Here is a 17104-nt window from a genome sequence, read left to right as displayed (position 1 = left end):
CCTTTGTGTCTCTTCCTACCTAAGATGACGATGATGATGACTGTGTGTGTGAACGACCTTTTATTTGCTCACTGTTCGGTCCCCCTCCCCCCTCAAGGTCAGGTCAGTGTGTGTGTGTGTGTGTGTGTGTGTGTGTCTGCTCAGGCATGTGAACAGAATCATGAATGATCTCTTTGTTTGCTTTCTATTGGAGTTAGTTTGATAGCCATCACAGGTTTATGTGTGTGTATCTATATATATGTGTGTGTGTGTGTGTGGCTGAGCTGTGGTCATGCTGTTTTGAGGGTATGTGCCTTAGTCAGGTGCCCACTGTAGCAGAAAGCAGCCATATATGGTCAGAGAAGCTGGTTAAGCCTGGTACTATAGTGCCAGCCGTGAGACACCAGGCCTGAAATTAGCACAGAACGGGAAGTGAAAAGACCAGGCATGGTTTTCAGCTCCGGCCGTCTGGCCACAGAAGTGCAAAAGTATTTGGACACCTGCTCATTCACTGCTTCTTCTGAAATTAAGGGTATCTCTCCTGCTTTTGTTGGAGTTACTGTCTCTACTGGGGGAGGGGGGGTACTGCTCCAGAGGCTCCTAATCTATTGGCAGTACCTCTTTCTCTACAGGGACTAGCCTCAATGTTTATGTGTGTGCATTTGCACATGTGTGTCAGCAATGGGTGCAACTTCAAGTAGCTGAATGCATCCGTTCGAAGGGGTGTCCACAAACTTTTGGACTTTAGTACCAAGTAAGCCTACACACACAGCAGCTTGGGTTCCTGGATTCATTCTGCTGGCACCCAGTTCTGACCCAGACGTCAGCAGACCTCCAGATCCGTCAGACCAGGCCGGGTTTCTCCAGTCTTTGTCCAGCTGTCCAGTGCTGGTGAGGCTGTGCTGAGCCACTGCGGCCTCAGCTTTCTGGTCTTGGCTGACAGAAGTGGAACCCGTCGTGGTTCTTCTGCTGTTGTAGCTCTAGATCCTCCTCCAGGTTGGAGGTGTTGGTGCTTATTCTGAGCCGCTTCCCTGATCTCCACAATCGTACAGTCGAGTGGCTGTCTGAGCCACTGCAGCCTTTCTGTCAGTCTGACCACTCTCAGATGTTGACCACTCTCATCAGCAAGGCGTTGGCATGGATAGGAAAGTCTGGAATGGGGTGAGCGTTAAAAGAGTTGGGCAGCAGTTTCACACACTCACACACGTGCTCTGGTGGGCTTGAACAGGTGTGGAGCACCTGACGGCTGGTGGGCAGTGATTGGCAGATCCCAGAAGTATTTGTTTTCTCTGCGGCCCCCCAGTTTAGCTGGGTGGTCCCGGGAAGATGACCGCAGGATTTCTGATGATGGTGGGGTTATTTTTACCCAACCAAGATAGAAGCAGACCCGTGCTTCCTCTCGCTCTCTGTGTCTCTCTCTCTCTCTCACACACACACACACACACACACACTCCACTCAGGTTAGTTAAAGGGGGGCATTAAGTGCGGGCTGGTGGTTGAAGATTAGCTCTGGAGAGTTGACTATATAAGGACAAGAGAACATGAGGTAGGAACGTTAAGACAAAGAGTGAGAGAGAGAGAAAGGTAGAGAGAGGAAGAGGGAGAGGGGGATTTGGCGGGGGTTGTTTGAATGTGTGTGTGTGTGTGTGTGTGTGTGTGTGGTTGGGGGGGGGTGGTTTTCCGTTCTCACACTCTTGATATGAGGACAGCTGCCCCTCACAGCTTGTTTTGGAAAGAGACACCTCAGCTCTCTTTCTCTCTCTCTCTTTCTGTTGGTCTCTCGCTCTTTCTCTCCGCCCTCTTTGGAAAGTTGTCATGTCAGAAAGTTGGGGGGTGCGGGGGGTTCAGTCTGTGGTCTGCAAGAAGAGAGGTACTGGCTGACCAATGGAGTCCAGTGTCCACCCTATACCTTATTTCAGGGTTACAACAAGACCAGGGTTAATGAGGCCACACTGCTGCTGAGAACCGAAGCCGGGCCGGGGTGGAGAGAGAGAGAGAGAGGGTGAGAGAGAGACATTGACAGCATGGACCATGCCAGTATGGATGATGTCATCTGCAGAGCTTCGGGCCTCTATATTATGGATGACTACAAGGAGGTAATGGAGATGGTGAGATAGTATAGGGGTGTAAGAAAGTATTGATATTATCGATATATATCGGCGTATCGCGATGTTATGTTTATCAATACTGTATCGATTCTCCACTCGCAGTATTGATTATTAATTACCTGCTAGATGGCAGTATCGTCAGATTCCCCAGATCCCCCCAAATTTCATTTAAAGTAATCGTAAAATATTGTTTTTGTTTACAGTATCGCAATATATCACGATATATCGGAATCCTAATAATGGTATCGGCATGTTCTAGCCAATCACAGCCCTAAAATTGTAGCCAATGGAAATGGGTAATAGTGGTGTTTGTGGAGCCTCCTGGGGGCTCAGCCTCGGTACTCTAAGCCCTGTTTTCTCTTTAAAGCTCTTTACGCAGTCCAGCCTAATATTTGAGCTGTTCTACAGCCGTTAGATTCGCGTCTCTGCAGAAGACTGTGCCCCAGATGAAACGTGTTCTTGGCTGGAAGCTGTGAGATGTAAGTGGGGTAACTCTCTGCTGAGGGCTGTGAGAGAGGCAGAGCGAGAGCGAGAGGAAGTTGAAGGTGGAGTGAAGTGGCTGATCTGTCTCTTTCCTGAGCTGCAGTGAGTAAAGGTTTCCTCTAGCTCGCAGCTCCCAGCAGGAAAACATATTGTACTGCTTAGCGCTAGCATATTGTGTGTGTGTGTGTGTGTGTGTGTGTGTGTGTATGAGTGTGTGTGGTTATTGCTATGGGCGTCTGGTTGAGGATGTGAACAGCAGTAATGCTGTAATTCTGACTGTGTGTGCTGGCATTCGAACCCTAAAATAAGTGTTTTGGGGTTTTGGTAATGTTCGCTATTCTAACTACTTCTATTTGCTGTTCTAGCTAGGTGTTAACTAACGATGAGCCGAATAGCTAACACCAGCTGAAGAATGTAACATCTAGTTAACATCAGCCGAAGAAGGTAACATTCCCTAGATTAGTGAACATCTAGTTAACATCAGCTAGGGTAGCTAACACCTACTGAACCCCAGCTAGAGTAATGAACAACTAGCTAACATCAGTCACAGTTAACAGATGTTGGCTACTAGCTGATGTTAGCTAGATGTTAGCTATTGTAATGGAGCAAAAACATAGAAGCACAATAACGACAGTCCTAAATGGGCTTTACACCTTCTACACACACACACACACACACACACACACACACACACACACACACAGTCCCGAGTTGCTATTTCACGTCTATATAAAGATCTCCTCAGTCAAGTCCAAACCTGCCCTCCATGTCATTTATACAGGCCAGTACAAACACAGAACCTATTGTCAAACACACACACACACATTCCCACACACACACAGAGCAGAGTGACAGCAGAGGTCGAAGGTCAGCTCTATGAAAGTCTAAAAGCCCACACTTCTGTAATGCTGTTCAGATCAGGGTTCTCCTGACCGTTCTGCTTTGGGGGTGGGTTAACCCCTTAACCGGCCTGTGGCCAAAAGCATTATCACAAACTTCTATTACCAAAGAATAGCCCGTGGCTACAGGCGTGGGCTAGTAGAGGGGTGTAAAGCCCCCCAGCATTGAGGAGCTGTGGAGCAGTAGAAGAACTGTGTGGTGAATGATGGTGGTGGAGCTCCATCCAGTACTTTTGGGATGAGTTGGGGATGATGAGGTGAGGTGGTGATCATCATCATCCAACATCTTGACCTCACTAACACTAGCTCTTGTAGCTGAATGCAATCAAATCCTCACAACAATGCTCTATCGTCCAAAATCTAGTAAAAAGTCTTCTTCTCTGGACAGTAGAGACAGTTACTCCAACAAAAGCAGGATCAACTCTTTTTAATAGCCTTGATTTCAGAAGAAACCATGAGCGAGCAGGTGTCCCAATACTTTTGTCCATAGAGTGTAAGTCATGTCCATTTGATTTTTGGCTTTAATTACAAAACTAAACTAAACTAACGACTGGAGATGAACAGGCTGCTCCTGTGTGGTTCGGCCGGGCTGAGCGGGGGACGAGATCGCCGATAGCAACAGCCCCCCTCCGCACACTCAAAGCCTGCATTGTCCTGAGTGAGGGAGCGCTCCTCTGACGGGAAGACGAGAGACAGACAGAGGGATAGAGGAGCTGTTTACAGCCGAGCACAGACCTCCTTACACTGTCCCAAACACACGGACTTGCTAATCCTGGAGTCCAGAACAGGCCACAGCAGGTCCGGACTGCACCTCCCTAATGTACGGAGGTGCTCCATCCAGTACTTTTGGACGGGATGAGTTGGGAAGTTGTTGCTCAGTGTAATCAATCAAATCCTCACAGCAATGCACGATGCTCCAAAATCTAGTAGAAAGTCTTCTTCTCTGGACAGTAGAGACAGTTACTCCAACAAAAGCAGGATCAGCTCTTTTTATGACCCTTGACTTCAGAGGAAACAGTGAATGAGCAGGTGTCCCAATACTTTTGTCTTTTTAGTGTGTTGTTTTTGTGGGTCAGGGGAAGGGCTGCATCACTGAATTGGTTTATGGGTCCTTATGTTAACATCTCAGCTTTGCACCGACTTGAATGGAATGTTGGTTTAGCACAGAAATGTGTGTGTGTGTGTGTGTGTGTGTGTGTGTGTGTGTGGGTGTCGAATACACAGTAATACACTTATTGTCACACACACACACACTCTCACACATGCTGGTGTGTTTTGCCTCACCCCTGTGATGTTTTTATTGCTGAAGGCCATGATTGTGTTTGCTTGCCCCAGACACACAGCTGTCCCACAGGTGCTCCGCCTGCGTGTGTGTGTGTGTGTGTGTTTGAGTGTGTGTTGGCTCAGCAAGAGGTGGAAACTCTAGTGCTTGTTGCAGACACACTCCTGCTGAGGAGCTGCGTGTTTCCACAGTCTTCCTCCTCGTCTGTCTGATTGGACGCAGCTCTGTTGTTTGATGTTCAGGTCTGACTGATGCTTCAAGCCAGTGTTTGTGGATTTGGTTTTAGGTTGTCCAAGAAAACGGTTCTGTACAGGTTCCCCAACCGGTCGAATGTTCTGGAATATCCTTATTTTTATTAGTTTTATTGATATCTGAGTCCTGAAATGGCCTTCAAAGTGTGGATCTGTCCTGCAGAGAAGCTGCAGATGAAGCTAGAGGGCCACTAAGTTTCCTCCACCTGGAAATCTGACAGGAGGATCTCGGGTAGGCCCAAAATATCACTGCTGGAAGTGGCCAGGTCTTAATATTGTCTAGGTGTAATATGTATATGTCCAAAAAATTTTGTCCGTATATTCCATATTTTGTTTCAGTACCTGCAGAGCTCCAGACCTGCTACTGTTAGAGCTGCAAAGGGGGAGCAGCTCCATATGAATGCCTAATGGGTTTAGAATGAGAGTCCTAAAAGCTCTGGTAGGTGGAATGCGTAGGTGTCCAAAAACTTTTGTCAGTAAAGTCTGTATCTACTAAGTGCTATTGGAACAGATATCAGTCATCAGTCATCCCCTGTCAGTGGTTCTAATGTTATGGCAAAACAAGCAAGCGCAAGAGTTTTTCGGCCCATAGGAAAAACATACAGCGCTAAATGCTGCACCCTGCTGGAGACACGGCGAACTGCACCTTGTATTTGGCTTCCTGTCAAGCTTGGCTGTTTTCGTGCATACTCTCACACTTACCCCTCCACCCACGCCTACCCCTACACCCACACCCACAAAGATTTCAGACACACAGGCTTTAAATGCATACTGTCGAAAAATTGTGTGTGTGTGTGTGTGTGTGTGTGTGTGTGTGTGTGTGTGAGATTTCACGCATCTCCTCCTGTGTGTATCCTGGCGTGACTGCCAGCTCTGCTCTTGGCACCTGCTCAAACCTTCCCAAACCCTTTTTGCTGAGTCATGCTGTGCCAAACACCACCCTTGCCTGGCACAGGAAACACAGCTGATCCCAGCAAACACACAGACACACACACACACACACACACACATAGACGGGACCCATGTGAGATTAGGGTGGGCTGTAATGATGGGGCCTACTGGGTCCCAGTAAAAAAAACCTATGTACAGACCCACTCAGAACCCATGCCCACCTGGAACCCACCTAGCCCACGTTCCACCCATGTGAAGGAGCCTGCAGAGCATGGACAGTGCCCAATTACTTTAGGTGTAATGTACACTATATTGCCAAAAGTTTGTAGACACCTGCTCCTGTAGAGCTGCATTTGGAATCAAGGGGAATAATAGGAAGAGTGTTCTTCCTTTGCTGCAGCAGTTACAGTCTCTACTCTGCTGCAAAGGCCTTACATTCGATTTTGGAACATTGCTGTGAGGATTTGATGGCATTAGAGCACATAAAAGCGCCACTCAAACCTTTCCCTACAGAGGTCAGATCCACCGCTCCACAGCCCAGTGTTGCAGGGCTTTACATTTGGCTTCAGCACCAGTAAGTGGGGCATGCACCGGATTCAGGGGCCAGTTATTTGAGCCGTGTGTTTTTCCGAGAAGGAAGAGTAATGACAGCAGAGGCAGCGGGGAGGTTCTGCTTTCATGTCTGCGATTATGAAAAACCTTCAGGCCTCCTGTCTCACACTCTCGCGCGCTCTCGCTCGGACTTTCTCGCTCTCCTCTGGGCCCAGCTACTAGATCACTTACATGCCGAGCTGGTCATATCTGATTACTACTCAATACGGGAGAGATCAATATGTACTCAAGTGAACAGCTAGTCAGATACTGGATCTCTGCTCGGTGGATCTGGGCACGGGTATAAAGACAGTGATATGTGTGTGTGTGTGTGTGTGAGTGTGTGTGTGTGAGTGTGGCATACCACACATTCCGCACATCATGAGCATCGTGACCTGGGAGATACGTGAGTTTAGACGTGGGAAGATTTGAAGCGCTGGTGGAGAAAAAGGTGTTCTCAGGTTTTTAACTGCTGTTACAGTCGGAGTAAACCTTTTAAAGGTAAAGGTGCACGTATTCGTCACTGTACAGTGTGGACTGTACAGCGAAATGTGTCCTCCGCATTTAACCCATCTGGTAGTGAACACACTCACACACACACACGTGTTAGGGGCAGTGAGTACACACACACACCCAGAGCGGTGGGCAGCCAACTCCAGCGCCCGGGGAGCAGAGAGGGTAAAGGGCCTTGCTCAAGGGCCCAACAGTGGCAGCTTGCCGAGCCCGGGAATCGAACCCACAACCCTGTTATCGATATCCCGGCGCTCTAACCGCTGAGCCACCACTGCCCCACCTGCGGGCAGTGGGACGTGCAGGACAGTCGGGGGGGTAAGATTAAGCTGACTGAACACTTTTGTCTTTGCAGATTCAGTGTTTTTACTGAAGGCTGCAGTGTGTAGCTGTTATACACCTTCAGGCTGATGGTCAGAGTGAGAATAGCCTCTCCGTCATTGCCACCCTGGACTCAGAATGTTGCTGAATGCTGAACGTGTAACTTTGATGGAGTTGGATTTGCAAAAAGAAGAATTTTACTGTAGTATAATGACAATAAAGGCATATATATATATATATATATTTATATATATATATATATATATATAATTCCACTACTACTACTACTTATGATAATTATAATAACATATTCTATCAAAAATACTGTATGTATTCCATGGTTTGCAAAATGTGACATTATCTTTTAACAGTGACATCAGTATCTTCAATATTGGCAGAAAATACATATAAATAAATATTTTTAGTATTTTAGTTTGATTTGTGTGAATTTTTAATAGTTAATTCAGTAATTCAATCCCTTCACTCCCTGCAGTACAAACTTTACACAGATAATATATATGACATGTCAGATAACCCCCCCCCAAAAAAAGTATATATATATATATATATATATATATATATATATATATATATATATATATATTTATAATAAATAAAGATGATGAGGTGATAGGTACAGTTTATCATGTTTATGTATCATAATCTAATATGTTTTGTATTTTTTTTTTTTTTACGTAATTTAGTTTATTGACCAAAAAATCTGAGTGAAATTTGGGAATTTGTGACACTTAAATAAATAATAACCGCAATAACATCAAACCCTGAAGTCAGACACGTCATCCAAACAGTCTGATATCAGTGTAGCGTCTTCCCTTGGAAGTGTAATGAAGTAATTCATGGAAGCGTCCCATTCGTCAACCAGTACAACCGTTTTTGGGAATTGCCTTGGGAGTTGTAGTCCTTTGCCTCTCTAAAATGCCAGCATGGCTAATGGCTGACAGCTGAGTTGGCATTAACCGATTCAGGTCCTGAGATTCATTATAAACGACTCTGAAACTGCTGGGATTTCTGGGAACTTTTAATCAGACATGCTGATGTTGCGTCTGGAACGACGGCTGTGAGCCAGTAGGGTCTTCACTTTCAGCAGCTTTAGCATTGCTGACGTTAATACTGCTGCTGCTTCACGACACAGTGGCGCCCTCTGCTGGCCATGTTAAGCACGCACAGTTAATCTAATCCCCTCTCTTTCTTCTGTCTGCCTTCCTCAGGCCCAAAAGAATGAGCGAGAGTCCATCAGACAGAAGCTGGCCCTGGGCAGCTTCTTCGACGATGGGCCCGGCATCTATACCAGCTGCAGCAAGAGCGGCAAACCCAGCCTGTCCTCACGGTGAGTGTGTGCACACACTGTTTTGTCAGTTGTCTTTTGTTTATTTTTGGTAATAGTGTGTTTTTTAGTAAACAGCACTGTGCAAAAGTTTTAGTCCCCTGTGGAAATTAGAGTGAAGAGCTGCTCTTCAGTAAATCACTGATATCAGAATGAACACTAATAATAACACTCCTACAGAAAGTGGTAGTGGTGGTGGTTCTCCATCACTGTGTTCATCATTAGAACATCTCCAAAGTTCTCCTCTCTCATGGAGTCTAGTATTATTTAGAGTTCTCCTCAGATCAACACCTGGTTTGGTGGTAAATCAGGGCTTAATTATGGTAAAGAGTTGAACACATCCTCCACGCTGTGCTGGCTGGACTGGGGGGCGTCCAGGAGAAACCTGGAGGAACCGAGCTCTGTTCTTCAGTCTAGCTCACCGACAAGATCTCACTACTTTCGTTCTTCAGAATGAGAAGCTCCTGTTTCTCCTTTTTACTGGATTTATCTTCACCTGCTTTATCTGTTCTGATGAGATCTGGAGCTTCTACTGTAGAAACTCTCTCACTGCTGAGAGACAGGGGGTAGAGTGATGGGATCAGGGGCCTAAAAACCCTACACAGCATGTGTCCAAATGTTTGTGGACACCCCTTGTAATGAATGCATTCAGCTACTCTAAGTTACTCTAAGTTGCACCCATTGCTGACACAGATGTGCAGGCGTGGGCTGGTAGAGGGGTATGAAGCCCCCCAGCATTGAGCTGTGGAGCAGTGGAAGAGCTGTGCTCTCTGGAATGATGGTGGTGGAGCTCCATCCAGTACTTTTGTAAAGAGTTGGGGAAGAGGATGATCCTGACCTCACTAACACTCTTACTGTTCCTCCAAAATCTAGCAGAAAGCCTTCCTCCTCCCTGGACAGTAGACACAGTTACTCCAACAAAAGCAGAATCAACTCTTTTTAATACCCTAATAAGCAGCTGTCCTCATACTTTTGTCCATGTAGTGAATGTTTTTTCATGTAGAAATGATATATACACAGTTGAGTCATGATACATTCGTGTGAGCTTCTGCATGTCTGTCACAGTGTGGGAAAGTTTTCTGGTTGTATTGGATGAATTGCGCTTCTGAGGATTACCCTTTAAATAAGCAATGGTGAAATTACTGTCACTGATTTCAGTCTCAGTCTCCCTGCGGCAATATCACTCAGCTGAGTCATGCAAGTGAAATGAGTGAAGGTCACTTTCTAGCGTGCAGTCAGGTCTGATTTTACAAGCAGCTCACAATAAGCACCACTTTCCTGTAAGTCACACACCAGCGTCTCGGGGACTTCAGCTGGTGGGAGCTGCTGGGGTCCTGTTGGGTTTTTTTGTGGCCTTCTCCTAGACAGATTCATCGCGTCTCTTCCAGGTTTCGCTGAGTGAGATCACATGACAGAGAAACTCGAGGCAGGAGGTCTACGGTTATTTCAGAGCGCACTTTGAATTCCGTTGTGCTGGACATGTTGTGTGTGTGTGTGTGTGTGTGTGGTAGTTTTCATGCATTATCACAACTGCAGTTATGGTAACCCACAGCCATCAGTTCATCATATATGTGTGCATTATACATACAGGGTTTTCACATGATGTGAGTCTGACAGTTATGTTATATATATATTATATTTATGTAAGAACCCGTATGTAATATTGCCTCATAAGTGTTTGAGAAATAATCACTGTCACACAAAAACCTTATATCTCCATTTTTTAATCTCCATTTTCACTTTTATCTAAATATGACAGTTTATTTCAGAATGAATGAACCAATAGAAACGCTCCATAGTTGTTTCTTTTTGCTTCCACTAAAAGTAAAGAAGGGTTTTCCCTCCTCCTGTAGTTGCTGTTTTGGAGATACAATGTTTGTGTCTAATGGTGACAGTATATAAGTCAAATAAATATATATATATATATATATATATATATATATATATATTTATATGTGTGTGTGTGATATGTGGATATTATTAGTTATAAATACCTAAATATAAAAAAAAATGTGTCACTATATATATATATATATGTGTGTGTGTGTGTGTGTATGTGTGTGTGTATATATGTATATTGTCCAGGAGCATGGAGCATTTCTATTGGTTCATTCCTTCTGAAAATACTGTCATATTTAGTCAAAAAGTGAGAGGTCAAAAATGGAGATATAAGGTTTTTGTGTGACAGTGACTATATATACAATATATATAATACTTCTGTCTTTATAATACTATACTTATGAGACATAATACTTCTTACAAGGTTCTCACGTAAATGTGTATGGGACATACTGTGTATATATATGGGTCATACAGGACATATTAGATTTTTAATTAACTGTAATACATACAGCATGTATTTATAAGCTCACATCCTGACATTGTATAAAAACTAGTGTGTGTGTGTGTGTGTGTGTGTTTAAATGCGGTACAGAAAAAAAGGAAGTATTTCAGAGTCAAGAGTTGTCTCTCTAAGAACAAACAGGACTTCCCCACTGTCTGTAGATCCTGGCACATACACTATTCCCAAAAGAGAAGCTACTCACTAAGACATACACTTAGATACACACACACACACACACACACACACACACACACACACACACACACACACACACACATCTCTGCTGTCATAGTGGGGGTTCACCTTTACACAGAAACAAGTCATATCTTTTTTCACATGAAGTCTTCATATTATCAGTTATCACCATCAGCGCCAGATCCACACCAGGCAGCGGGCAAAACTCCAGCCCTCTACAGCCGCCAGACTGGCACTACCGGGCAGTTTCCCATACACTCCACTAGACGCTGCGTCATTGCTAACATCGTTATTATGACATCATGGGCATCGTCACTCAGTACTTCTAGAAATGCATGTTCTGTTAAAATACACATTCATACCAAGTCTGTCCTGCAAAGATCAGACAAATATGATCATTCTGTCGTGATACGTACACTGTGAAAAACGGTGAAATCTTAGCAAGTCTAAATATAGTCTAAATATCTAATATTTTAATTTGGAGGTTATTGTAGTAATAATTAAAGCAAGATTTAACTTATAATTATACAACATTATTAGAGATTTTATGTTTAATTTAATTAGATTTATTGGCCGATCATTTTCCTTCATTTTAGAAATAATAGATAATTTCATTTAGTCAGGAAATAAAGCTTGAAACAAGCAAAATTATCTGCCAGTAGAATTTAAATAGATAAAATTACATACATAAGAAAAGTTGTCTTATAATATTAATACAATAATCTCAAAATGAGAAATATCAGATATTTAGACTACGTTTCCCTCACTACGATACCATTTTTTGTCTGTAAAAGTCAAAAACCAACTTACATTTATTTAATTTTCAATAATATCCATTTTTCATCCTCAAGAAAAAAATTGACATCATACATTTAACTATAAATCACAAAAGCCCGAACAGCTAACCCCAGGGTTCGATCTTTGGGCGTCTAGAGTTTCCACCTTTACCTTCATTACAGCCCCTGTTCTCCTCAGGAGACTCACCTTCAGTGTTTCTGCAGAAATCTTTCCACACAACTTAGAAATCTAAGCGTTTTCTGTTTCCATCCAAGCATTCCTCAACACATTCAATGACGTCGAGGTCTGGACTCTGGGGTGGTCAGTCCCTTCACATCAGCAGTTTCAGCAGTTTGACCTCATCACATATTCTCCTCAGTACTTCTCTCTGTGAGAGCTTCTCCATCAGCTCCTCGTCCTTTCAGACCCACGGCATCACAGAGTCGTCTTCTCACGGTGGATCTCTCAAAGTTGAGCGCTTTACGTACTGTTAATCAGATGGGCCAGTTTCGGTGGTCTACCACATCTTGCATGTTTTTTTGGGTTCCCATGTTCTCTGCAAGGGAATTATGTACTGATCTGATCTCCTCAGAAACTGCTCAGTTTCTGGAAATTACCACGCCGGGTACCCAGCTCTGATGCATCGGCAAGCAGGCGTCCATATGCCAAAAACGCCTCACACTGAAGTGTAGTGGGGAGAGAGAGAGAGAGAGAGAGAAAGAGAGAGCGCCATCTGTCCACCCGGAGAGAGCAAGGCCAGTTGTGCTCTCTCTGGCTCCGGCTGCTGGTGGCAGATGATGACCAGTTTCATAGTGGTCGGCAAGACCACTCGGCTCTCATTGTAGTCATATTATAAGATTGATTAACTTAGGCTTTACTTATTTTTACTTGTTTTAATGAATTTTATCTATTAAAATTTTGATAATTTTGCATAATTCGGGAAAATACTGCTTTTTATAAGAAATAAAGCTTTAAACAATTAAACTGATCTGCCAGGAGAATATAACACTTTTATTACATAAAATTAATTGAAAATAAGTTGAATAATTGTATAATATTCTTATAATAATGTTAAAATAAATATTATTTCTATTTTATAGAATATAGATATTTATGTATATATATATATATATATATATATATATATATATATATATATATATATATATATATGAATTTAGACTGTGTTTAAGATCATTTCACGGGCTAAGATGGCTTCTCTGTATTTCTCAGCAGTTATCGACTAATAGAATTCCATCATCATCCTGGACTTTAAATGATGGAAAAACGATACGTATCGACCCTTTTGTCCCAAACGATGAGTACTGGCACTACTCGGAGGCGCTGTGGTCAGAAGCTGATTAATATTGATGGTGTTTGGGTGGGGTGCTGATAGTAACACATGCTGCAGCCTGTAACTGCACACCTACATGATGGAGCACTGGGGTAGGTGTTTCTATAGAAGTGTCCAGTAAGTGCACGCATGTCGTCCACAAGCACCGCTCCCATGATGGCAGACTTGCTCACTGCTCTCTCACATCCGGCAGAGCGGCATCCCCCAGTTTCCAAACTGTCACCGACTGCCTCAAACAGGAAGTGACAGTCAAAGAACACCCCGTGTGGCATCTAGTGACATAGTAGGAAACATTTACGCAAGTCACTCATTAAAGGCAGGATTTATTTTCAAACTGACCGCAATCCCACTGACCGCTTATTTGCGTGTGTGTGTGTGTGTGTGTGTGTGTGTTTTCTGCAGGCTACAGAGTGGCATGAACCTGCAGATTTGCTTCGTCAATGACAGCGGGAGTGACAAAGACAGCGATGCGGATGACAGCAAGACAGAGACCAGCCTGGACACGCCTCTGTCCCCCATGGTACACACTCACACATACACCTACACTATATGTCCAAATGTTTGCGGACACCCCTTCTAATGAATGCATTCAGCTACTTTAAGTTGCACCCATTGCTGACATAAATGTGCAAATGCACACACACACAAACACACAGCTTGTCTGGACTAGTTTTCTGTAGAGACAGAAGTACTGCCAATAGAATAGGACTCTCTAAAGCAAATAAACATCATGACCCTATTGGCTCCATGCTGCCTAATGAAAGATGTGGGCTAGTAGAGGGGTGTAAAGCCCCCCAGCATTGAGGAGCTGTGGAGCAGTGGAAGAACTGTGTTCTCTGGAGTGATGGTGGTGGTGGAGCTCCATTACTAACTCTAGCTCTTTCAGCTGTAAAGAGAAGGCTCGGAGCTGCAGGTTTGACTGCAGGTGGAATGTCAGTAAGGCGGTCGTTGATGAAAGGGTATTAGACAATGGTGGTGTTCTGTAATAGAGTCATACAGGACATTCCTGGCACCTGTTTGTTTGTTCTAACCAGGAACAGCGTGTGAATACTCATTTCAGGACAGTTCAGGACTTCATAAACCCGCTGTATCTCTCAGAATGAGAGCTGTACTGAAAAGCAGTGGCATGAGTGAGACTGAACCTGCCCTGTGGTGAAGGCGTGATTCCCAGGCTTCCCAGCAGGTGTTTTCGGTTGACCGTAATGTCTATCACTACTGTAGTAAACACAGATTTTCACACAGATACACTTCACTCTAATAATCACACACTATATGAGAAAATGCAAATGCACACACACAGCCTGTCTAGTCCCTGTAGAGAAAGAAGCACTGCCAGTAGAATAGGACTCTCTGGAGCAGATCCATAAACATCATGAACCTACTGGCACCATGCTGCCTAATGCCAGGAGTGGGCTTGTAGAGGGGTGTAAAGCCCCCCAGCATTGAAGCAGTGGAAGAGCTGTGTTCTCTGGAATGATGGTGGTGGAGCTCCATCCAGTACTTTTGGGATGAGTTGGGGATGATGGGGTGGTATGGTGGTGATTATCCAGATCATCCTGATCTCACTAACTCTAGCTCTTGTCACTAATTGCGATGCTCCAATCCTCCAAAATCTAGTAGAAAGCCTTCTTTTCTGGACAGTAGAGACAGTTACTCCAATAAAAGCAGGATAGCAACCCAGATGCCCAGGGCCCATGTTTAACCCCTCCTGGTCCTATTGCTGACCTTGGTGGCCACCTGTTGGACAACATGAAAACCCATGGACACAAAACGTCCTGGTTTCCAGTTAAGCTACGCATACAGGCCTGCCATCTGGATGAGTACTGACCATGCGGGGTGCCCTAACATTGGTCCCCTTGCTCCAGTGGTGAGCTAAGAGAACCTTTACAGATCTGCAGCCGGGAGTCTGGGGTGCAGGCGGTCTTTGGTCTATTACATCCGACATGTGGGACAAGAATGGTGCTTGATGGCCATTTTCTGGATGGTTGAGCTCAACAGGCAAAGCAAATGAGATCTGAATATTAAGCGTAGCCTGTGATAGACACGGATCACTGGACTCCGAGCTTTCTGACAGGTTCGGGAGATTAGAGAGACAGAGAGAGAGATTCGGACTAAAAATTGAGAGCCATCTGTCTCATCTTGTTCCTGTCTCGTCTCATCTGTCCCTCAGACAGGCTCAAAAGTGTGCTGACACTCCAAACTCTCACGAGTAATATTGCACCAGTGCATTGTAAAGCTACACTACATGTCCAAATGTTTGTGGACACGCCGTATAATGAATGCATTCAGCCACTTTAAGTTGCACCCATTGCTGACAAAGATGCACATAAACACACATAGCCTGTACTGGCAATAGAATAGGACTCTCTGGAGCAGACAAATAAACATGCTGCCTAATGCCAGGCGTGGGCTAGTAGAGGGGTATAAAGCCCCCCAGCATTGAGCTGTAAAGCAGTGAAGGAACTGTGTTCTCTGGAACTGTGGGGCTCCATCCAACATCCTGATTTCACCAACTCTAGCTCTTGTTGCTGAATGCAATCAAATCCTCAGCAATGCTCCTTCAAAATCTAGTAGAAATCCTTCTTCCCTGGACTGTAGAGACAGTTACTCCAACAAGAGCAGTTTAAACTCTTTTTAATACTCTTGATTTCAAAAGAGACACTGAATACGCAGGTGTCCCAATACTTTTGTCCATGAATTTGGAGCAGGGACTTTATTTTAACTTCTGTAGTCACAAGACAGATGTCTACCTTCTGTGTATACATGCCCTAATTCACGCATCCTTGACTTGCAGAGCAAGCAGAGTTCCTCGTACTCGGACCGGGACACTACAGAGGATGACTCCGAGTCTCTGGAGGATATGGACTTCCTCAGCAGGCAGAAGAAGCTCCAGGCCGAGGCTAAACTGGCGCTGGCTATGGCCAAACCCATGGCCAAGATGCAGGTGGAGGTGGAGAAACAGAACCGCAAGAAGTCGCCTGTGGCAGACCTGGTGAGTGTCTCTGTGTATACTTGTGTGTTCTACTCACCGACCTGCAACTGGCCAGAAGTCTGCGGACTAGAGCCGGCCAGCACAGTGTAGTGTAACCCCCGCTCAAAGTGATTCCCAGTAGGTTACAATATATATATATATATTTTCAATATTTATCACAGTGTGTGTGTATATTTATATACAGTTAATATTTCTCCAACATTTTTCACTCTCTTTGCTCTGCGGTAAAATCAGGCGAACAAAGCTGACAGTGTTCAGGGTCGATATTACAAATTCAGTTTCTGTGTACTGTGTGTGTACACAAACTCACGTGAGGATCATTTCCTCTTTTTCCTCTCGCCCTCCCCCTCTCCCACGGCTCCCATGGTCTCCTCTCAGCCAATCTTCCAGTTTCTGTCAGTCTTTAGCTTTCTGTTTCTCGCTGGTCATATGTCATATGAGAGATGACCACTCACCTCCGATCCCACAAAGGTGAACTGACACCAGATTATCTGTTGGAAAAGACCTAAGCTGACCTCATCTCACCAGGGCTGGAGGCCCAACTGGCTGCACGTTACCTTTATCACTTCCTCACCTCACGCACGGATCATTAGTTTTGCACTGAACGCATAAAAACCTAGAGAGCTTCAACAGATGCCTGTGGGCGTTTCAGATGAAACTGGATGTTCAGGGTGTGAAGAGTTGTCTTACCAGTGAACTGGGATTGTGACTTTTCTGCGGAAGAGGGAAAAATTCTGATGGTTGTTTTTTATGTTGGTTTTACTTGAGAAATCAATTGAATT

The 17104-nt window shown here is 44.4% G+C and overlaps 1 protein-coding gene across 5 annotated transcripts in view; it reads left to right on the top strand.

Moving 5' to 3' along the window:
- Window positions 1–17104, top strand: part of schip1 (schwannomin interacting protein 1) — a 337418-nt gene that overhangs the window by 310904 nt on the left and 9410 nt on the right. For 4 of the 5 annotated variants that reach the window (XM_072668495.1, XM_072668497.1, XM_072668496.1 and 1 more), the window contains 3 exons: window positions 8545–8663; window positions 13733–13850; window positions 16125–16322. In XM_072668495.1, coding sequence (XP_072524596.1) covers window positions 8545–8663; window positions 13733–13850; window positions 16125–16322 — 435 coding nt within the window. Of the gene's footprint in view, window positions 1–1893; window positions 2076–8544; window positions 8664–13732; window positions 13851–16124; window positions 16323–17104 lie in introns of those variants that run through there. The other variant, XM_072668498.1, reaches the window with a different exon arrangement.

The sequence above is a fragment of the Salminus brasiliensis genome, chromosome 23, assembly GCF_030463535.1.
Source record: "Salminus brasiliensis chromosome 23, fSalBra1.hap2, whole genome shotgun sequence".
Lineage (NCBI taxonomy): Eukaryota > Metazoa > Chordata > Actinopteri > Characiformes > Bryconidae > Salminus > Salminus brasiliensis.
The sequence above is the reverse complement of the archived record's forward strand: the minus strand, read 5'-3'. Positions and strand labels throughout refer to the sequence as shown.